At 39.5% G+C, this 24365-nt stretch overlaps 1 protein-coding gene across 16 annotated transcripts in view; it reads right to left on the bottom strand.

The window, feature by feature from the left end:
- The window catches only part of ARID1B (AT-rich interaction domain 1B), a 418737-nt gene that overhangs the window by 258896 nt on the left and 135476 nt on the right, over window positions 1-24365 (bottom strand). For all 16 annotated transcript variants that reach the window (XM_081529735.1, XM_081529728.1, XM_081529730.1 and 13 more), the window contains exon 4: window positions 4303-4413. In XM_081529735.1, coding sequence (XP_081385861.1) covers window positions 4303-4413 — 111 coding nt within the window. The remainder of the gene's footprint in view (window positions 1-4302; window positions 4414-24365) is intronic.

Genomic DNA, 24365 nt, shown 5'->3' with positions numbered 1-24365 from the left:
GCAAAGAGTCGGACACGACTGAGCGACTTCACTTTCACTTCTCACTTTCATGCATTGGAGAAGGAAATGGCAACCCACTCCAGTGTTCTTGCCTGGAGAATCCCAGGGACGGGGGAACCTGGTGGGCTGCCATCTATGGGGTCACACAGAGTCAGACACGACTGAAGTGACTTAGCAGCAGCATGTCCATTGAGTCGGTGATGCCATCCAACCATCTCATCCTCCTCTCCTCCCGCCTTCAATCTTTCCAAGCATCAGGGTCTTTTCAGATGAATCAGTTCTTCGCATCAGGTGGCCAAAGTATTGGAGTTTCAGCTTCAACATCAGTCCTTCCGGTAGTCACATATAGATGTGAGAGTTGGACAATAAAGGAAGCTGAGCGCCAAGGAATTGATGCTTTTGAACTGTGGTGTTGGAGAAGACTCTTGTAGAGTCCCTTGGATTGGAATATGATCCAACCAGTCAATCTTAAAAGACATCATTCCTGAATGATTTCTTTTAGGACTGAGGCTGAAGCCCCAATACTTTGGCCGCCTGATGCAATGAACTGACTCATTGGAAAAGACCCTTATCCTGGGAAAGACTGAAAGCAGGAGGAAAGGGGGATGACAGAGGATTTGATGGTTGGATGGTATCACCGACTCGATGGACATGAGTTTGAGCAAGCTCCAGGAGTTGGTGATGGACAAGGAAGCCTGATGTGCTGCAGTCCACGGGGTCACAAAGAATCAGACATGACTGAGTGATTGAACTGAACTGAAAACATAATAAATACTATAAAAAAGATCCTTGTCTCTTAGGGATGAGAGGGTCAGGCAAGACAACTATGAAAGCAATAAGAGGATTAGTAGCAAATGCCATAAGTGATGAAAAAGTTAAAAAGACTCAACAGAAATGTATTAAAATTGCATTTTGGGAGTTATCTTCAAGTGCAAATTAAGATATATTCAATGTTTACAAAATAAAAGTGTCGATAAGGTACAGCAGGTTTTTTTTAGCATTCCACTGTAGATTTTGCTTAATGATGGCTTCATTTCATATCAATATTAGAGGTAGAAAACAACTCTAGAATGTGCTAAAATTTTAAGTGGTAATATCCCAAGGAGAAAGAATTCTTCAAGCTAATTTTCATATCATATGTTATATACTAAGATTTCTTAATAATGGTAACATCAAGGATATGTAAGCTACTGAACTTCAACAGGAAAAAGGTTATATGATTAAGAGGTAGAGAAATCAGTATAGAAATCTTATTAAGGAAGACTTGTTCTGAGCTTAGGTCTGAGTGCATTAAGTGAAAAGTAAACATTACTAGTCATGGCCCCAAGACAGCAAGACAACAAATATTAATTTATCTGTCACTGGCTTTATGTGGATGATCTAAAGAGCCTTGTCAGCCAGAAAACAAAACTGCATTAGCTACTGAAGATCATCAAGAATTTATTGACATGCAAATATAGACAAATATCAATTTAAACAATGGTGAGAGGACAGCTTGCTGAGGGAATCAAATTCTAGATCAAGTATAAGGAAATGCCTTGATTTCTTGTAATGGAGAGTTAACTGTATTACAAAAATACACTAAAGAAAATACCAAACATGCAGAGCTATAAGAAAACACTACAAACTCTATCAATCTAACTCAATTTAAGCAAAAAAATTAAGGAACAATTACTTGAAAAGCTTCCTTCTTACACTCACATATACAATGGTTATAGACTTGATTATACATTAGAATAATTTTTACCACATATTCTTAAATGAACAGGTAAGACCCACAATTTCTTTGACTCAAAATTACAAAACTAGAGATTAAAAATATGATGGATTGCCTTTAATCTTCAGTAAAAAGACAAAATTTTACCACTGACACTTGAAAAGGAAAAAACGCAGCCTTAACCCACAAAAGATCTAATAACCAATTCAGATACAATAACAAATATATATAGTTTCATGGTACTTATACAGTCAATTTACCCAAGTTAGGGAACTAAAATATTTAGTAAGAGTAAAAATACATGATATTAGAGCCATACAGAATAACAACAAATCTCTCCCTCAAACTGTAATTACCTTAGTTTTATATAACATATTGATATAGTATTTACATAAATAAAAATATATTTGTAAACCCTACATAGAAAACTTTTCTACACAAACAAAGCCTGTTGAAAGAAAAGCAGAGCACTAAAATTCACTTAAATAAAACCAACTTTTATCTTAAGAGATTGAGGGCAGGGGGTTTAGGTAGGTATAACCAACTGCTCTACCATTTTTCCTTAATTCAGTAACTGATGCTTTTATGTACTCACCATAAAACCTGGAAACTTTCATCTCTAAAAAAAGATTACTGAAATTTTATTGAGTCAATCAACATCCTATTTATCTGTGAGTTACAAAAACCAAAAAGAAAATACCAATCAGGGCATTTCTTTTAATAGGTTCATAAGAATATTTATATTATGAGCAACCTTAAATCCTCTAGGGGAGGAGGCAAGATAAACATTAAGGAAGAAGGTAAGTCATTATACATATACAAATAGAATAATCCAAAAGACTTAACTTGTTGAAGAATATACTGGTTCACTTCCTAAAATACTTTGTGTCTCTTCTCTAATAATTGACTTACAAAGCAGCACCCCAAAGCAGAACTCTTCAGTTTTCTGGGACTACCACACTTCTTGCCACCCCAACCCTCCCCTAATTATGCTATAGAGTTAGCTGAACATCAACAATTCATTCCAAAGCAGAGCAATGAAAAGAAGCATAGCCTAGTAAGTGACCCAAAAGTTCAAATGGATATTAAGAAAGCAGTACACTGCAAACTACTCTTAGACCTATGCAGAAAACCGGCATCAATTTATAACAAACTTTCCAACCAGCAAAATAGTACACATCACCAGCCAATGACAAACCTATAAGGATGGGCTTATCTAAAACACTAAAAATCTGAGTGGAAAAAAGTAGAATTCACTGCCCACCTTTCCACGAGTCAATTTACATTTCCTAAAACCACAAGCCAATTTCCAAATATTCAGCAAATGTTGCATTTATCATCAGCATTCACGTGCATTTGCATGCACACACACAGAGACACACACACACACTTCACCAAACTGCAGATTATCTGCTGAAGAAAAAAGTTTACAGCATAAAACAGACTCCATTACTTTTTTCATCCCTTTAAAAATCAAATAACTAGACAATCAATATTTCAATGTCACTAAAAAAATGACCACAGTAAATTTTGCTTACCTCCCACCATAGAAATAAAATCTGTAAAAATTAGAGTTTCAAGTACATGTGCATCAGATGCAAAGATATTACATATCACGTAACCTTTACTTACCTTCTACTCTAAGGCTACATGTAACTTAGAAACGGGTATGTTACATATGACATTCTTCACAAATGCTGGTTCTCAAATGTTTAGCAACAATATGATAAATCTTATTTAATGTAAACATAGTTGAAATTCAAATTACAATCATGGCTTGTTTGAACTCCTACCTTAAACACTATCTCTTAATAGAGATTAAAAAATAACAATAATTCTTTAAATCAAAATATTTTAACAAGAAAATAAATATAAAAATTTGTTTGCACACATATATTCTTTTAATTTATAAGGAAAACCTCATTTAAATGAGGTTGCCTATGGGAGGACAAAGGAAAATTAAGCACAGATGAACTATTAAAGGAAATTAACATGTAACCTGTAACTCAGCTACTACTGTAGTCAACAGACCCAATACAGTGATTTGCTAATGGAAATACTTATAAGCTGTATTTTCCAATTTTAAATTAAAATATTTTCTTTTGAGTAAAAAAAAGATTAAGTCATTTCTCATGACATAAAGTCTCTGAAGAAATTCAAACTACCACTGGACACTTTATCTCATCATTTATATTATTTGCCAAATGGGAATTTCCTTTCCATTTAACTCTTATATAGATACCTCTGTTCTGAATCACTACCAGAAAGCAACATGTTAGGCAAAGCACAACTGTACAACAGCAACATCTTTCTGCCACAAAACCTACCAGCCAAATAAAGGCTTCCAACTGGATTCAGAGATACCTACAACACTGGACTCGGAGAGACCTACTAATGAAATAGACTTATTCAGAACTACAGAGCCCCTTTACGAAGGAAATGCACAAAAATTAATAAGTCACAAATACATCTGAAATCTAGAAACTTCTCCCCCAAGTCTTAACATAAAGTACAATAAACAAAAGCAAATGCTTGTTTCAGAAATCCGTAACTCATTGCATTTCCAAATCAATTAACTGTCTTACTGGTAAACTTGATGGTCTTTCTTGTTGTATTAAGTTCAAGTCTTCATGGTTAGGTTTTCCAGAAGCCAGAGGAGGTTGAGACCTAGTTCCATAGCCTTCCTGAGACATATCCTAAACAAACACAAAAATAAAGAAATTATCTCAATGAATTATAAGCTTCTTTGGTAATTAAGATGAAGCAAAGACTTATCACAAAGTATCAACTTATGTTACTTTAAGCAGACATATAATTATCACTTCTGTAACACTTTCTCAGAAGCAAAAATAAAATACAAAAAGGCAGCGTATCATCAAGAGCAAAAACATGCATAATTAACAATTAAATTTATTATGCGACCATACAAACTAAAGACTGTATTTGAGTTTTGCAGGAAGGTGATAGTCAGTAAAAATGGGAAAGAAAGCTAGCAATAACTAAACTCTCTTAAAACAGAGCAAACCAAAAGTTCATCAGTTCAGTTCAGTCGCTCAGTCGCGCCCGACTCTTTGCGACCCCATGAACTGCAGCACGCCAGGCCTCCCTGTCCATCACCACCTCCCAGAGTCCACCCAAACCCATGTCCATCAGGTCAGTGATGCCATTCAACCATCTCATCCTCTGTCGTCCCCTTCTCCTCCTGCCCCCAATCCTTTCCAGCATTAGGGTCTTTTCCAATGAGTCAACTCTTCGCATGAGGTGCCCAAAGTATTGGAGTTTCAGCTTCAACATCAGTCCTTCCAATGAACACCCAGGACTGATCTCCTTTAGGATGGACTGGTTGGATCTCCTTGCAGTCCAAGGGACTCTCAAGAGTCTTCTCCAACACCACAGTTCAAAACCATCAATTCTGCGGCGTTCAGCTTTCTTCACCGTCCAACTCACATCCATACATGACCACTGGAAAAACCATAGCCTCGACTAGACGGACTTTTGTTGGCAAAGTAATGTCTCTGCTTTTAAATATGCTATCTAGGTTGGCCATAACCTTCCTTCCAAGGAGTAAGCATCTGCTAATTTCATGGCTGCAATCACCATCAGCAGTGATTTTGGAGACCCCAAAAATAAAGTCTGACACTGTTTCCACTGTTTCCCCATCTATTTCCCATGAAGTGATAGGACCAGATGCCATGATCTTAGTTTTCTGAACATTGAGCTTTAAGCCAACTTTTTCACTCTCCTCTTTCACTTTCATCAAGAGGCTCTTTAGTTCTTCTTCACTTTCTGCCATAAGGGTGGTGTCCTCTGCATATCTGAGGTTATTGCTATTTCTCCCGGCAATCTTGATTCCAGCTTGTGTTTCTTCCAGCCCAGCGTTTCTCATGATGTACTCTGCATATAAGTTAAATAAGCGGGGTGACAATATAGAGCCTTGACGTATTCCTTTTCCTATTTGGAACCAGTCTGTTGTTCCATGTCCAGTTCTAACTGTTGCTTCCTGACCTGCATAAAGGTTTCTCAAGAGACAGGTCAGATGGTCTGGTATTCCCATCTCTTTCAGAATTTTGTTTAATTTTGATTTTGGTTGAATTGCCTTTAATATTACCTTGAAAATGTTAAAATAATTAATGAAAACTTTATTATCAACTGACTTTTAAGATGTCTTCTCAATAACCCATAAAACAACACAGTTATTAAGCTGACAGTATCCTGAGGTTTCTACAAAACCAATAAACACTCATATATAGAATGCCATATGTTCACATAGCACAGTTATCAAAGAACCATAATAAAATATAAAACAGTAGTGTCTCGGGAAGAAAACGCACTCAAAATCTACTTAAGTAGAGAAACATATTATTAACATGGCCTTTCTGGCATCCTCTTGAATACTTTTCCAGAAGGAATTCTGCATGGTTTTAGTATTATTCTGAAATAATATTATACAAACCAAATATCACACCAAACTTACTGGATGTCAGCTCTCTAGTTGTTTAACTATGTACACTTAGTTACTAAACATTCTAGGCCCATTTACACCTGAAGTCAAATAGCAGGACAGAATGTAAAATGCTTATTATAGCATTTCTTAATTGGCACTGAAAGTTGAAGAACCAGTTTCTGATAGGGAAGAAAAAAAAGAATGAAAAATATCACTTGAAAATAAAATTCTCTTCTTTTCCCTGTCAGTTTAAATATGTGTTAGAATTAAAGAGACATTACATACAAGTTTTACTTCCCCTGTTAAATTCTCAAAATACTACTTTAGAAATTAATGGTAATGAGCTGAAACCCTATAAAAAGCTTCTGTTGCCCCACCCCTTTCTCATACAGTATACACTTGAACTTACACAGCTTCTGAAGCCAAGAAACTTTGGACCAACAGCTGGTACTAAAAGTACACAAGCTGTACAAACTAGACTTAACTAGCAAAGTTTTGGTGCAGACTGCCTTTAAAGAGGCTCTGAGGTAAAGAGCATGCCAACAATATAGCATTTCCCAAGTAACTCCTCTTCCCTATACATAAACCCACACAAACAACAGGTCAAGACATCTAACCTCTAACAGTAGTGCAGAATGCCCTACACTTTGGGAAGAGAATTACACCCAGCTGTCCAGGTTTTTATCTGATAACATTTAGGTAAGGTCTCGAGCACACGCAATTGGAGAATATTTAAAGCAGTAGCTCTTCAATCAGGCTGCTGGTAGAGGGTAACACCTGGGCTGTGGGGGACAAAAGTCAAGGCTGAGAGACGATTACCACCCATACACACACACACGCTCCACTTGCTTCCGGATCCCAGACTCTGATTTCTTACACAGACTTCCAGCCTCATGTCCTGCAGGTTCCTTTAGATGAAGAGCAAAGATTTCAAAACCAAGCAGGGCACAAGGCCTCCATTCAGGGACCTTCACCCTGTTACAAAAACCCCAAGAAGGCACAAGACAGCCTCACAATGGGCAAACAAATGAGCAGATCCCCACCTGCGCCTCAAACACACACGTGTGCACATGATTTATGGGTAGTGGTTAGACACTCCTTTTAGTAAACTGTTAATAAAGAGGAACGGGCAAGCTTACATGCTCTATGCTAATAAGTCTTTTAAATTTCTTTTTGTTTTCTCTTTGTTGCTAAATGAACTGATTTCTAAACAACTTGGAAATGATCACTGCAACTATAGTAAATACACATTTTAAATTGGGTACTATCCCCTCTAAAATAAGCAATGCTGAACAGACTATGAAAGCCATCAGAAAATTTCACTATGCTTTACATTTCACTTATTAAGGCTTAAAAGTTTAAAATAATTAGATTCCACAAAAGTCTCAAACATTATTCCTAACCACAAGAGGCTCTCAATTATTAAATATAGATGGAAAAACAAAATTTAGTGAGAATCACTGAAAATGGAACATGTTCTGCTTCAATTTATGTTTGAACATAAGGATTAATTTAATTGAGAGAACATCCAGATAAGGTACCAAGTTTTACCCTAAAACAATCATCTATATATAACTTACACTGGGACTATAAAGTCTACATTTGGCAGCTTTAATAAAGACACAAAAGTTACATCTCTTAACAAACCTGAGCTTTTTCCTCTTCAGAGCTATAATTATTTTCTGGTAGGTACTTATTTTCATCTCAGGAAGAGTAAGTAGGAATAAGTAATTCAATAGACAACAAGAGGGCAATGTCAGTCATCAGAAAATAAGAAATACATCCAGCACTATATTTTATAAACTAGCAACAACAAAGAACAGCCCGCATGCTTAACACATCACTACAATCTCGGTTATTCACACATTTAAACCACTGCACACAAGCTTACACATTAGTTCACACATAGACTGTGACTGTGACAATACACAACTGTGACTATTTAAGAGAATACCGCACTGTGATAATACTAGAGCACAAAGGAGCCACACAGGGAAGTGTGGTCTACCCTCCCAGAGTCATTTATCAGTATTATTTTTCTTCATCTCACCTCAAGCTTTTCGCTATTGACAGATTTCTGGCTTTAACCTCCTTCATGTTATACATGAAAGGTGAAACAGAGACTCACAAAACAGCAAAAGTGTGAAAGGAGCTTGGGACAGCAGCATGTACACGTGTTTCAAAAGTTTTCATGTTAGGTGTTACTTTCACCACGTGTCTAAACATTGATTGAGTATCTTGTATCACAATAAATGGTGGAAAATTCTTAAAAGAGATGGGGATACCAGATCACTTGATCTTGCTTCTGAGAAACCTGTATGTAGGTCAAGGAGCAACAGTTAGAAACAGACATGGAACAAAAGACAGGTTCCAAACTGGGAAAGGAGTGTGTCAAGTCTGTGTATCGTCATTCTGTTTATTTAACTTGTATGCAGAGTACATCATGCAAAATGCAGGGCTGGATGAATAACAAGCTGGAATCAAGAATGCCAGGAGAAATATCAATAACTTCAGATACGCAGATGACACCACTCTCACAGCAGAAAGCGAAGAGGAACTAGAGAACCTCTTGATGAAAGTGAAAGAGGAGAGTGAAAGAGTTGGGTTAAAACTCAACATTCAGAAAACTAAGATCTTGGCATCCGGTCCCATCATGGCAAATACATGGAGAAACAATGGAAACAGTGAGAGACTTTATTTTCTTGGGCTCCAAAATGACTGCAGATTGTGACTGCACCCATGAAAGTAAAAGACGTATGCTCGTTGGAAGAAAAGCTATGACCAATCTAGCACAGCTCAGTTCAGTCGCTCAGTCGTGTCCGACTCTTTGCGACCCTATGAATCGCAGCACGCCAGGCCTCTCTGTCCATCACCAACTCCCGGAGTCTACCCAAACCCATGTCCATCAGGTCAGTGATGCCATCCAACCATCTCATCCTCTGTCGTCCCCTTCTCCTCCCGCCCCCAATCCTACCCAGCATTAAGGTCTTTTCCAATGAGTCAACTCTTCGCATGAGGTGCCCAAAGTATTGGAGTTTCAGCTTCAACATCAGTCCTTCCAATGAACACCCAGGACTGATCTCCTTTAGGATGGACTGGTTGGATCTCCTTGCAGTCCAAGGGACTCTCAAGAGTCTTCTCCAACACCACAGTTCAAAACCATCAATTCTGCTGCACTCAGCTTTCTTCACTGTCCAAATCTCACATCCATACATGACTACTGGAAAAACCATAGCCTTGACTAGACAGACTTTTGTTGGCAAAGTAATGTCTCTGCTTTTAAATATGCTATCTAGGTTGGTCATAACCTTCCTTCCAAGGAGTAAGCATCTTCTAATTTCATGGCTGCAATCACCATCAGCAGTGATTTTGGAGCCCCCAAAAATAAAGTCTGACACTGTTTCCACTGTTTCCCCATCTATTTCCCATGAAGTGATGGGACCAGATGCCATGATCTTAGTTTTCTGAACGTTGAGCTTTAAGCCAACTTTTTCACTCTCCTCTTTCACTTTCATCAAGAGGCTCTTTAGTTCTTCTTCACTTTCTGCCATAAGGGTGGTGTCCTCTGCATATCTGAGGTTATTGCTATTTCTCCCGGCAATCTTGATTCCAGCTTGTGTTTCTTCCAGCCCAGCGTTTCTCATGATGTACTCTGCATATAAGTTAAATAAGCAATCTAGACAGTATATTAAAAAGCAGAGACATTACTTTGCTGACAAAGGTCCAGACAGTCAAAGCCACGGTTTTTCCAGTAGTCATGTATGGATGTGAGAGTTGAACCATAAAGAAGCTGAGCACCAAAGAACTGATGCTTTTGAACTGTGGGGTTGGAGAAGACTCTTGGGGAGTCCCTTGGACTGCAAGGAAAGCAAACCAATCAATCCTAAAGGAAATCAGTCCTGAATATTCATTGAAAGGACTGATGCTGAAGCTGAGCTCCAATACTTTGGCCACCTGACAGGAAGAACTGACTCATTGGAAAAGACCCTGATGCTGGGAAAGATTGAGGGCAAGAGGAGAAGAGGACAACAGAGGATGAGATGGTTGGATGGCATCACCGACTCAATGGACACGAGTTTGAGCAAGCTCTGGGAGATGGTGAAGGACAGGGAAGTGCATGCTGCAGTCCATGGTGTGGCAAAAAGTCAGAAATCACTGAGCGACTGAACAACGACAAAATATTTAGTAAACATCTTACAGGGACTACTCCCCTTCCTGGGTGCCTAACATCTCAAAGTGTGAAGCGTGACCAGGAAGGAAACAGCAGTTATACTATGTTATTGTGAGGAGGGAAGAGACCAACCTAGCTCTGGTATAACGGCCAAAAGCAGGAGTACTTCTGTTTCCTTCTATAATGAAAGGAATTAAGTACCAATGGCAATACGAGACTGTGAAGAAAATGCAGAATAAAATGTAAAGGACACTTTAAAAAATTCAGAATAAAATGTAAAGGACATTTTAAAAAATTCAAAACAGAAAAATATTCCCATGGTATGTATGACCTCAAAAGATACAAAGATACAAACAAAGCAAAGAAAGTTGTCCTCCTACTTTCCAGGAGTCCCTCAAAAAGGTCCCTGTTAATAAGCTATTATTTATTGTTCCAAATTGTTCAAGGCACAACCAAGTATAAAGTGAATTTAAAACCCTTTTTCTTTCAAAACAACTGGGCAGATTTGTTCTGTACAGTCTATGCTGTGGTCCTGTAACAACAGATGTGTGTGTGTGTGTGTTTGTGTGTGTGTGTGTGTGTGTATATATATATATATATATATATAATGTATATATATCTCTTTCTATATCTGCACCTAAATATCTTTTTCTTTTGGTACACAGTATTGTTGACTCTTGGAAAAGACCCTAATGCTGGGAAGGATTGGGGGCAGGAGGAGAAGGAGACTATAAAGGATGAGATGGCTGGATGGCATCACTGACTCGATGGACATGGGTTGGGTAGACTCCAGGAGTTGGTGATGGACAGGGAGGCCTGGCGTGCTGCAATTCATGGGGTCGCAAAGAGTCGGACACGACTGAGTGAATGAACTGAACTGATTGTATTAATTCTGTGATTTATTTAACCAGTCCCCTACTGATGGATATTTAGGCTGTCCCCAGTCTTTCTCTACTTACTACAGCATTATAATAAACATCCTTGTGCACACAACTTCAGGTGAAATACTTCTGCGGCATAAATCTCCATCGGTTTCCCTGGAGGCTCAGTGGTAAAGAAGCCACCTGCCAATGCAGAAAACTCAGAGGAGATACTGATTTAATCCCTGGGTCAGGAACATTCCCTGCAGGAGGATATGACAAGCCACTCCAGTATTCCTGCCTGGGAAACCCCATGGACAAAGGAGCCTGGCAGACTGCAGTCCATGGGGTCACAAGAGAGATGGACACGACTTAGCCACTAAATAACAGCAACAACATTAAGTCTCCACAAAGGGAATATCTGCCAAAAGGTTGGCACATTCAAAATTTTGATGGAGGCCAGCAAAGCACTTTCAGCAAAAGAAGTGTCAAATTAGAGTCACAGTCCATCATTTTACTACACATGTTTACCTTAGCATCACAATATGCCTAACCTCAGTACAGAAAGCAGCAAACTCACACCAGGAGAGAGGTGGGAGGACTGGTCATTGGCATGCATTTGCTCAGAAGTGTCCCATTCTTCGTGAACCAATGAACTGTAGCACTACAGGCTTTTCTGTCCTTAACCATCTCTCAGAGCTTGCTCAAACCATGTCCATTGAGTCAGTGATGCCATCCAACCATCTCATCCTCTGGCATCCCCTTTTCCTCCTTCCTTCAATCATTCCCAGCATCAGGGTCTTTTTTAATGAGTCAGCTCGTTGCATCAGGTAGCCAAAAGTATTGGAGCTTCAGCTTCAACATCAGTCCTTCCAATGAACAGTCAGGGTCGATTTCCTTTAGGAGTGACTGGTGTGATTTCCTTGCAATCCAAGGGACGCTCTAGAGTCTTCTCCAACACCATAGTTCGAAGCATCAGTTCTTCAGCCCTCAGCCTTCTTTATGGTCCAACTCTCACATCCGTACATGACTACTAGAAAAACTATAGCTTTGACTATACAGACCATCATTGGCAAGGTGATGTGTCTGCTTTGTGATATGCTGTCTAGGTTTGTCATAGCTTTTCTTCCAAGGATCAAATGTCTTTTAATTTCATGGCTGCAGTCATCATGGGTTTTCCAGGTGGCACTAGTGTTTAAGGAACCTGCCTGCCAATGCAGGAGACAAAGAGACATGGGTTTGATCCCCGGGTATGGAAGATTCCCTGGAGGAGGGGCATGGCAACCCACTCCAATATTCTTGCCTGGAGAATCCCGTGGACAGAAGAACTTGGTGGGTGACAGTTAAGAGGGTCACAGACAGTCAGACACCACTGAAGTGACTTGGCACACACACATGCAGTCACTGTCCACAGTGATTTTAGAGCTGAAGAATATAAAATCTATTACTGCTTCCACTTTTTCTCCCTTTATTTGCCAGGAAGTTATAGGACTCGATGCCATGATCTTAAGTTTTCTGAATGTTGAGTTTTAAGCCAGCTTTTTCACTCTTCACTTTCACCCTCATCAAGAGGCCCTTTAGCTCCTCTTAACTTCTGCCATCAGAGTGGTATCATCTGCAAATCTGAGGTTGTTGACATTTCTCCTGGCAATCTTGATCATATCTTGTGATTGATCAGCCCAGCATTTCCATGATACACTCTGCACAGAAGTTAAATAAGCAGGGTGACAATATACAGCCTTTGCAGTACGCCTTTCCCAATTTTGAACTGTCCATTGTTACATGGCCAGTTCTAACAACTTCTTCTTGACCTGTATACAGGTTTCTCAGGAGACATGTAAGGTGGTCTGGTATTCCCAGCTCTTTAAGAATTTTCTACAGTTTGTTGTGATAAACACAGTCAAAGGCTGTTGAGTAGTCAATGAAGTATAAGTAGATATTTTTCTGGAATTCTCTTGCTTTCTCTATGATCCAACAAATGCTGGCAATTTGATCTCTGGTTCCTCTGCCTTTGCTAAATTCAGCTTGAACATCTGGAAGTTCTTGGTTTGTGTCCTGCTGAAGCTTAGTTCGAAGCATTTTTAGTATTACTGTGCTAGCATGTGAAATGAGCACAATCACATGCTAGTTACAACATTCTTTGACATTGCCCTTCTTTGGGACTAGAATGAGAACTGACCTTTTCTAGTCCTATGGCCACTGCTGAGTTTTCCAAATTTGCTGGCATATTGAGTGCAGCACTTTCACAGCATCATCTTTTAGGATTTTGAATAACTCAGCTGGAACTCCATCACCTCCACTAGCTTTGTTTGTTCAAGTGCTTCCTAAGGCCCACTTGACTTCACCCTCCAGGGTGTCTGGCTCCAGATGAGTGACCACACCATGATGATGATCTGGGTCTTTAATATAGTCCTTCTGTGTATTCTTGCCATCTCATCTTAATTTCTTTTGCTTCTGTTAGGTCCTTGTAGTTTCTGTCCTTTATCATGCCCATCTTTGCACAAAATGTTCCCTTGGTATCTCCAATTTTCTTGCAGATACCTCTAGTCTTTCTCATTCTATCTTTTCCTCTATTTCTTTGCATTGTTCATTTAAGAAGGCCTTCTGATCTCTCCTTGCTACTCTCTGGAACTTTGCTTTCAGTTGGATATATCTTTCCCTTTCTATCTTGCTGATGCTGCTGAGTCGCTTCAGTCGTGCCCGACTCTGTGCGACCCCATAAACGGCAGCCCGTCAGGCTCTGCTGTCCCTGGGATTCTCTAGGCAAGAATACTGGAGTGGGTTGCCATTTCCTTCTCCAATGCATGAAAGTGAAAGTGAAAGTGAAGTCGCTCAGTCGTGTCCGACTCTTCGCGACCCCATGGACTGCAGCCTACCAGGCTCCTCCATCCATGGGATTTTCCAGGCAAGAGTACTGGAGTGGGGTGCCATTGCCTTCTCCTTCTACCTTGCAGTTGCATAAATTTAAAATATCCTTTCCAAAAAGAAAGCAATGTAAACCTATAAAGTATCCACTTCGAGAATGGTGCCATCAATCACCACCTTGCCTCCTCAGGAATGCTCTAATGGAAATATTATTAACTAGGACAGATGACATTTCAGGCAAGGCTCTATGACAGGTACTGTGCCCAGTCCACCTTTACAATAACCCAGGAGAGAGGCCCTATTAACTATCATCTTGTTTTTCACCATGAGGAAACAAAACCTTAAGCAATTTGCACAGCTAGTATCTGAGCACACTGCTAGTATCTCAACATGATGGACTAATCTTCCTTTCTCCCCTAACTGCACTCTACAAACAACTGGAAGCTTCAAGTACTATCCTAAGGATTGGGTGTAATCTTAACTTTTTAAAGGTATTATTCTAGGCTTCCACTTATTCTCCTACATTACCTTTTCAAAAATTATTAATCTTAAGCATTTTATATGTGGAATACTTCCAAAATATTAAATTATATTATGAAAAGAAATGTTAAAATTTCAAACTCCCCAAAAATCTGAATACAGAGCCACTCAATGTATGACTCATTATCATCAAGTAGTTGTTTAAGGTCCACAGGCCGATGGAAAGCAAGGTAAAAGACCCATCTGCCTCCTCAGGTTATGTTTGTTTAAGGGTCTTCTGCTGCTTACTCTCTTTCACCCGAAGACTCTATGTTGACCCCTGGATGGTGATGATTCTTGAATCTCTACTTCAAGTCCCCTGTATTTTTACTGTATTTTGAAGGAGTCCCTTGTGCTCACATCAAGAAATGACTCTCCTAACTGTCCTCCTCAACTCTGATCCCCTTCCTTCAGGTTATCACCTGGTCAAGGGTGTTCCCATCCACATGGGACTTCTCAGAGCCATCCCACGTTCCTTACCCCCTTCATGACCGAAACACCTGTGACAGATGAACAATCCTAAAATCACTGTCAGGTCCATGCCCTTCATCCTCCGTCCAGCTGCCAGCCCCTTTGCACTACAGCTTCTTGTTCGCTACACCACGAGAGCCGATTTGCTAAAATGCAAATGGCCACGGTGTGCTGCTGCGTGGAGAGGCCTCCTCCATGATGCCTACAGAATGAGGCCCACAGTCCTTAGTCTAGTAGAGAAAAGCCTGTCAGTCTCCAGCTGCCACTGCAGCGTCATCTCCGCCTTCCCTGGGGCCCATGGCAAGTCCTCAGCTTCACCCACTGGCTGGCTCAGAGGCTCCCATGGGGCCATCTGTCTGCACATACAACACTCTTGGTCCGGATGGACGCTCTTCCAGCTGTGTCTGCAAAGCATCGCTGTCTTCAAGATCCTGTCAGAAGTTAATTCTTCCATTCCCCCAAACAACCACCTCACACCAACTTCTGATGTACTCTTAAAATACAGCATTATAAATTAATTATCTGTTTGCATATCTCCTGACCTGGACACTTACTTCCTCTTGGGTTCCCAGCACTGACCACTGACATGTACTCAAAAGCCTGGTGAATTACTGACTTAATGCCTTCTAAGAGGTTACATTTAGAATTAGACACAGCAATACAAAAATAAATGTATGAGGACAAACATAAAACTGAACAAAACTTGGGCTCATGTCCAAGAATATTTATCATGTTAACAGCTACACTGCCTGGTAGCAGTGTGCTATATAAAACACACTTTGCTATTTGTCACTGGCAGTCTTAAGGCAAAAAGATGACTACAAAAAAATGTAGTAAAAATACTGGAAATGAAGAGGGAGGAAGGGACAAGACTATCATGAGTATCAGTGGTGCCATCAAAAAAGGAAAAAATCAAGACATCCTATACCTCCTAATGAACAAAACAGCAATGAAATATTCTTGCAGGAAATAAAAAAAAAAACCTGATAATGAGCTCAGTAAGAGGTTTCCAGGTGGCACAGTGGTAAAGAAACTGCTTGCCAATGCAAGAGGCACAAGAGACATGGGTTTGATCCCTGGGTTGGGAAGATCCCCTAGAGAAGGAAACGGCAACCAGCTCCAATATTCTTGAAAATTCCATGGACAGAGGAGCCTGGTAGGCTTACAGTCCATGGGGTCACAAAGAGTTGGGCACACTAAGTGTCTGGGTGTGCACACAGGTGCTTGATAAAGCCTTGTATGTCTAACTATTGATTTATAGGAAATTAAAAAGGACCACAAGATACATTAAACCATAGCTAATCAATCAGCAAATCTCAAACTGTAGAAACTTCTACTAGAAAAACAACCTAGTTTCTTCAACAAATAAATTGTAACACTAAAAAGGAAAGGAGAGAGGGAGAGAGAAAAGGAGAGATTAAGAGGAAAACAATAAATATGAAAAGGTATTAAAATCAAGATTTTATTTCGATCTTGATTCAAACTACCCCATAATGCAAATAAAACAAAAACATTTAATCTATTTATGTTCAGTTCAGTCGCTCAGTCATGTCTGACTCTTTCTGACCCCATGGACTGCAGCACACCAGGCCTCCCTGTCCATCACCAACTCCCAGAGCTTGTCCCAAACTCATGTCCATGAGCCGGTGATGCCATCCAACCATCTCATCCTCTTTAGTCCCCTTCTCCTCCTGTCTTCAATCTTTCCCAGCATCAGGGTCTTTTTCAATGAGTCACTTCTGCGAATCCGGTAGCCAAAGTATTGGAGCTTCAGCTACAGCATCAGTCCTTCCAATGAATATTCAGGACTAATTTCCTTTAGGATGGACTGGTTTGACCTCCTTGCAGTACAAGGGACTCTCCAAGAGTCTTCTCCCAACACCACAGTTCAAAAGCATCAATTCTTCAGTCCTTAGCTTTCTTTATGGTCCAACTCTCACATCCATACGTGACTACTGGAAAAACCATAGATTTGACTATTTATGAAACTACTGGAAATTTGAATATTGGATAATTGGTATGAAAAAATATTTTTTAAATGTGATAACTGTATTATGTTTGTTTCTTTTTTAAGCCTTTTTTTTTTTAGATAAAACTATATGCTGAAATATTGACAGATTAACTGATACAATATCTGGGATTTACTTCAAAATAATATTGAGGGTAGGGATTTGGGGGTAAAGGAAGAAACAGTTTACATACAACAAAACTAGTCATATAATTATTGAAATCTGAGTGACGGGTTCATGGGGCCCATTATACTTTCATCTACTTCTGTTCATTGTTTGAAAACGTCCATTTAAAGGAAAATGGAGATAATGGTATGAAAGACAAATTCAGGAATCCAGCATTGGGGTGAGACTGTGGTGCTGACACTGGGTTTCATCTGAAAGACTTTCTGACTATAACTTCTGAGTTGGTCCCTTGCCTTCAGCCCTCAGTCTCCCAGAAAAGCCCAGAAAAGTTTTTTTTTTTTAATTTTTTATTATTAAACAATATTGTAATAGTTTCAGTAAACAGAGAAGGGACTCAGCCATACATATACATGTATCCATTCTCTCCCAAACTTCCCTCCCATCCAAGCTGCCATATAATATCGAGCAGAGTTCCACATGCTATACAGTAGGTCCCTTGCTGGTGATCCATTCTAAATATAGCTATGTGTACATGTCCACCCCAAACTCCCTAACTATCCCTTCCATCCCTTCCACACCTCCGTCCTTCCCCAGGACAACCATAGCTTGTTCTGTAAGTTGGAGAGTCTGTTTCTGTTTTGTAAGTCAAGGTCACTTGTATCATTTCTGTTTAGACTACACAATATAAGCGATGTCATTGGATATTTCTCCTTCTCGGACATCCCTCAGTTTCTTAACCCATTTTATCTTTAATATGTTTGCTGTACTATTTAATCCTAACACTTAAGTGTCTTAAAAAAAAAAAAATCTCTCCATAATCTTAACCAAATTAACCCTGCCAGTTTCATCTTCCCCTACTTTTACCTTCCCCATGTTAAAACCTGGGGAAGGTAAAACCCTCCTTACCCCTGACTTAGTGACCCTTTCTGGACCTCATCTACTATCAAGCTGTTCTCCTTGCCTAAGTCTGATGCTCTCCACTAACTTTGGCCCAGCCTCTTAAAGGCCCAGTTTCCAATTTCACTGACTCCAAGATGCCTTTTCCAGCCAAAAATCTCGCCAAAGACCATGAGCACTTGAGTCAAACCCACCCAAGCTCAAATTCCCATCTGGACTCCTCACTAGCTATGCAACCTGAAAAAATTCCTGAGTTCAGTTTCCTACCCTGGAAATTGTACTGGACTGAGTGAAGCTGAAGAGGCTCAGGGTAAAGTGTATAGTGTACAGCTTATATAGTTTAGGCACACAATACTTCAGGAATAGGAACTGAATGGGTTTTGTTTTTTTTTAAACATACCATGACTGGCATGTTTTAGGATAATGGTAAGTGACTTTAATTCTAAGTCCACATAAATATTTTCCCCTGCATCTTCCTTTATCCTTGCTCCAAAAATCTTTTATATTAGATTAAAAAAATGATAGGTCCAAAGTTCAAATGGTTTTTCACTGCTACTGATTTCATAGGCTTATAAGACTCTAAGCTTATATTAAAACCTTATTATATGTAATATACTATATACACTGATGAGTCCAAAGGCTTGATTCAGAATATCATTTATTTTCTATTAATTTAAATGAATAATTATTTCCATATTTTTAAAAACTTTTTGAAAAGGAACAGCATTGTCCAAACTGCTTTACAATATTTTACAATGATGAGTCTCATTCAGTTCAGTCGCTCAGTCGTGTCTGACTCTTTGCGACCCCATGGACTGCAACACGCCAGGCCTCCCTGTCCATCATCAACTCCCGGAGTCCACTCAAACCCATGTTCATTGAGTTGGTTATGCCATCCAATCATCTCATCCTCTGTCGTACCCTTCTCCTCCTGCCCTCAATCTTTCCCAGCATCAGGATCTTTTCAAATGAGTCAGTTCTTCGCATCAGGTGGCCAAAGCATTGGAGTTTCAGCTTCAGCATCAGTCCTTCCAATGAATATTCAGGACTGATTTCCTTTAGGATGGACTGGTTTGATCTCCTTGCAGTCCAAGGGACTCTCAAGAGTCTTATCCAAAACCACAGTTCAAAAGCATCAATTCTTCTGCACTCAGCTTGCTTTATAGTCCAACTCTCACATCCATACATGACCACTGGAAAAACCACAGCCTTGACTAGATGGACCTTTGTTGGCAAAGTAATGTCTCTGCTTCCTAACATGTTGTCTAAGTTGGTCATAACTTTTCTCCCAAGGAGTAAGCATCTTTTAATTTCATGGCTGCAATCACCATCTGCAGTGATTTTTGAGCCCCCCAAAATAAAGTCAGCCACTATTTCCACTGTTTCCCCATCTATTTGCTGTGAAGTGATGGAACCAGATGCCATGATCTTAGTTTTCTGAATGTTGAGTTTTAAGCCAACTTTTTCACTCTCCTCTTTCACTTTCATCAAGAGGCTCTTTAGTTCTTCACTTTCTGTTATAAGGGTTGTGTCATATGCATATCTGAGGTTATTGATATTTCTCCTGGCAATCTTGATTCCAGCTTGTGCTTCATCCACCCCAGCGTTTCTCAAGATGTACTCTGCATATAAATTAAATAAGCAGGGTGACAGTATACAGCCTTGATGTACTCCTTTTTCTATTTGGAACCAGTCTGTTGTTCCATGTCCAGTTCTAAGTGTTGACTCCTGACTTGCATACAAATTTCTCAAGAGGCAGGTCAGATGGTCTGGTATTCCCTTCTCTTTCAGAATTTTCCACAGTTTGTGGTGATCCACACAGTCAAAGGCTCTGGCATATTCAATAAAGCAGAAGTAGATGTTTTTCTGGAACTCTCTTGCTTTTTCGATGATCCAGCTGATGTTGACAATTTGATCTCTGGTTCCTCTGCCTTTTCTAAATTCAGCTTGAACATCTGGAAGTTCATAGTTCACATAATGTTGAAGCCTGGCTTGGAGAATTTTGAGCATTACTTTACTAGCCCCTGTGAGATGAGTGCAATTGTGCAGTAGTTTGAGCATTCTTTGGCATTGCCTTTCTTTGGGATTGAAATGAAAACTGACCTTTTCCAGTCCTGTGGTCACTGCTGAGTTTTCCAAATTTGCTGGCATATTGAGTGAAGCACTTTCACAGCATCATCTTTCAGGATTTGAAATAACTCAACTGAAATTCCATCAGTTCCACTAGCTTTGTTAGTAGTGATGCTTCCTAAGGCCCACTTGACTTCACATTCCAGGATGTCTGGCTCTAGGTGAGTCATCACCCCATCGTGGTTATCTGGGTCGTGAAGATCTTTTTTGTACAGTTCTTCTGTGTATTGTTGCCATCTCTTCCTAATATCTTCTGCTTCTGTTAGGTCCATACCATTTCTGTCCTTATTGAGCCCATCTTTGCATGAAATGTTCCCTTGGTAGCTCTAATTTTCTTGAAGAGATCTCTAGTCTTTCCCATTCTATTATTTTCCTCTATTTCTTTGCACTGATCACTTTCTTATGTCTCCTTGCTCTTCCTTGGAAATCCACATTCAAATGGGTATATCTTTCCTTTTCTCCTCTGCTTTTCTCAGCTATTTGTTAAGGCCTCCTCAGACAACCATTTTGCTTTTTTGCATTTCTTTTTCTTGGGGATGGTCTTGATCCTTGTCTCCTGTACAATGTCACAAACCTCCGTCCATAGTTCTTCAGCATTCTGTCTATCAGATCTAGTCCCCTGAATCTATTTCTCATTTCCACTATATAATCGTAAAGGATTTGATTTATAGATAATAGATCCTCACTACAATTGTGGCCTGCCATCAACAAGAACGTTACTACGACACAGGACCTACCAGTGTTCCTGAGGCGGCAGCTGCCCCTACGACTGCAGGAAGAGGACCCTGAGAGGACTGGAGATTAGAAAGAGGACTGCCAGTGAGAGCAGCTGCCTCCCTTACGTTAATCAAGTTAGGACCCTGGAGGCCACTCCTCTGGCATTTAAGACTTAAGAAAATCTTTTCTTTTCTTCTATTTTTTGCAAGAACTTCTTCCTAAACTAACAAGGCATCCAGAGGGAAAAGGGAAGCCACATGGTTGCCTATATTTTACTTCTCCTAAAATACTGAAGAGAAATATGAAGATACTCAAGAGCTAAGGACTAAAGTAACTAAGATTTTTAATAGATCCACTTACTTTATTAAACTCACAAAGCAAATGAGCCACAGTAAATATTTGGGTGTGCTTTTTACAGAGAATAACACTATATGTAATAATAATAATAATACACACAGCAAAATACACATATATAAAAAATATAATTTTATTATATAATAATAATACATAACTTACCACTTGAAGAATTCCCTTATCCATAAAACCAAGATATAGGAACTGTCTTCAAAAGTCATACTAATAATTAAAGGAGAGACTAACTTTAAGCATCAGCACTGTGCTTGTCACATTTAAATGTTCAATAAATGTCAGCTATTGTTATTTACATTATCTAAAACCACATTTAAGAATAAGAATCAAAAATTTCACTGAACCCACTAGGAGTTTATCCGGTGGTGACCATGGGCCGCTGAGAGCAGCAGCTAATAATCAGTAATAGTTTACTATTCACCAGGCAGTCTTCAGAGTGCTTTACTCACTGAGCAAATGCTTATGGTCTTGACATCAACTCCACGAAGTTAAGTACTATTCTCAGATGAAGAAACTGAGGCACGGAGGTTGAGTAACTTACCCAAGGTCCAAACTACAGAGTCAGAAACTCTGAGTATAGAGTTCAACAGTTTGTGTTTTAACAGGCCTTCTGGGAGATTCTAATACTTACTAAAATCTGAAAAACCCTGGGTTAACAAATGCAAAAGCCCATACCAGTGATTTTAAAGGCTTGAATACCAGCCTATCTCTAGAACAAAATGTATCTCTACTGTAAACAGCAATAATGATAGCAGTAAATATAGATTAAAATAGAATCAGGATCAAAACCAAGCCCACAACATTCAGGCATCACTTGCTATATGACCTGAGGGTTATTATTAACATGATATATGAGGTAATATCCACCCACCACGCTAGAGTAAAAGACATTGGAAAGGACTGGTCAGAGGTTCTGCTCTCCAATGGCTCTCAAACCTGGGAATGCATCAGAATTGCCTGTCAGAGTTAAATGCAGACTCCCAGGTTCCCTCCTCATCACCCTCCACGCCCCAGAAACGTTTTGGTGTAAGAGAACTTACTTGAGTCTAGGGCCATACCACCTTGAACACACCTGATAGTGTCTCATCTCGGAAGCTAAGCAGGGTTGGGCCTGGTTACTACTTGGATGGGAGAACTTACTTGAGGAAACACTCCAAGTGATTCTGACACAGACAATCCCTCCATTTTTCTTTTCTTTTTAGAAAACCACAGCTGTATACTTATCCAACAGATCCCCTTTACTTCAACTTCCATCCTTTCTTCACCTCCCCAAGGCTAATGCAAAGAGACATGAACACATTCCTCTCCCCTAAAGTTCAGCACTCTTGAGAAAAATCAGTCAGTGAGCCAAACCTGGTTCTGCTATTTTCACAGAAAAAAAGGTGGTCATTGCCCACACTAGGAATACAATTCTGAAAGTAATCTGATGTTTCAAACATCTACAGATAATCATTTTCCAGAATACAAATACGTGGAGCTTGTTACTCTAAGAATTTTTAAAATCAAAGACATTAATGAAAGAAGAATTTTAATGCTATACATGTAAGTTATGTTTTGCTTTATTTTCTGTACTTCAATAAACTGAAATGAGCATTAAAAGACAAACGAAGACAGCTGACAGCAGCAAAAAGCAATCTAGGAAAAACAAAAATCCTTCCCTCTCTCTAGTGTCGGAATTTAAATATCAAGGGAAAAGAATTGTATGGATAAACATAATGAGCCTCAATGATGCTTTTAACTGCACAACCTAATCCTCAACTGCATCCCTCAGTATCAGTGGGGGAAAGTGGGGGTCGGGGGGGTGGGGCCCTCAGAGAGAAGAAGAAATTGAAGGGGCACCTAGAGACTCACATCAGGTGTGTCAGCTCCATGCAGAGTACCCACCTACCGAGGACAGTCTTCCTCCTCCCCGCGCTGGCCAAGTCTGGGCAATCAGGATAAAGAGTTAGAGAACAAGTCCCCAGTGCACCTAAGGTCAGGGCATCCAGTCCAACCCCACAGCGCCATCTCTACTGGGGATTGAGACAGAGACAGGGGAAGAGGGAGGGAGAAAAAAGTGAGGGGAAGAACCTAGAAAGCTCACCCCCTATTACAGCTACATTAGAAACGGGGAATGGTGTGGAGCTTAAATGATTTTTAGACCAAATCCTCCCCTTGGGATTGATATTTTTCTTCAGCTTTTAATAAAACATATCTTAATGTAAGATCTTCCTCTTTTATCACCATAGCAGACACTCACAGACAGCGGATCTGATCTTCTGCCCACTTCTAGACAAGCCTGATATTCTGATGAGCAGCTGCTGGACAGCATGGAGCAGAGCCTAAACCAGAACCAGGCTGCACACAGGCTCCAGGTCTGTCTGTGGCTTTCAGGTTGCTCTTTTCAGGAGGAAGCCTCCAATCACCTTTCTCAAAGTAAATTAAGTACTGAAAATATTGCTATTACCATATAATTCCTCACTGGCTTTATTTTCATTTAATTCTGGTATTTGAAAGGAAAAAAAAAACTCTTTTCTTAACTATTTTAAACATGACCATGAATAGAATTATCAAATTATAATCCAACACAGAGTCGCAGTTATAATCCAAAGCATAAAAAAAAATAATAATTATTCAAAGTTTTCCATCAAAGAGCCAAAAATGCTTTATTACTGGAAATAATCTGTATAAAATGTAAGAATTTTTCTCTTCCTTTTCTCCACTTCTAATAAAATAAAATGCAAAGACCCAGGCAGGCATAGCTGTATAGGCTAACCCTGATTTTTATAGCAAAACATTCATATCAAATTCTAATATTATCAAAATGCTCTTCTTCATTCTCCAGTAGTTTTTTCTATTTGTTTATTTAAGAAGCTTTCAGGAATAACAAGAACCAAAACAAAACACAAACACAAATATACACATGGAACTAACCATTCTATATGAATTGAAACTTCAACGGCAGCAAATTATATATATAGTATATTCAAAATTAGTGCTGAATTTTTAATACACTGCTCTGTTTCCTAAGGGAGAAAAAAGTAGGATAGAGAGGAAAAGTCATGTTCTCATTCCCATCTTCCTAAGCTCT

Source organism: Giraffa tippelskirchi, chromosome 9 (genome assembly GCF_054371585.1).
Source record: "Giraffa tippelskirchi isolate mGirTip1 chromosome 9, T2T-mGirTip1v1.2.pri, whole genome shotgun sequence".
Taxonomy (NCBI): Eukaryota; Metazoa; Chordata; class Mammalia; order Artiodactyla; family Giraffidae; genus Giraffa; species Giraffa tippelskirchi.
Note: the sequence above shows the minus strand (reverse complement) of the source record. Positions and strands in the feature narration are given on the sequence as shown.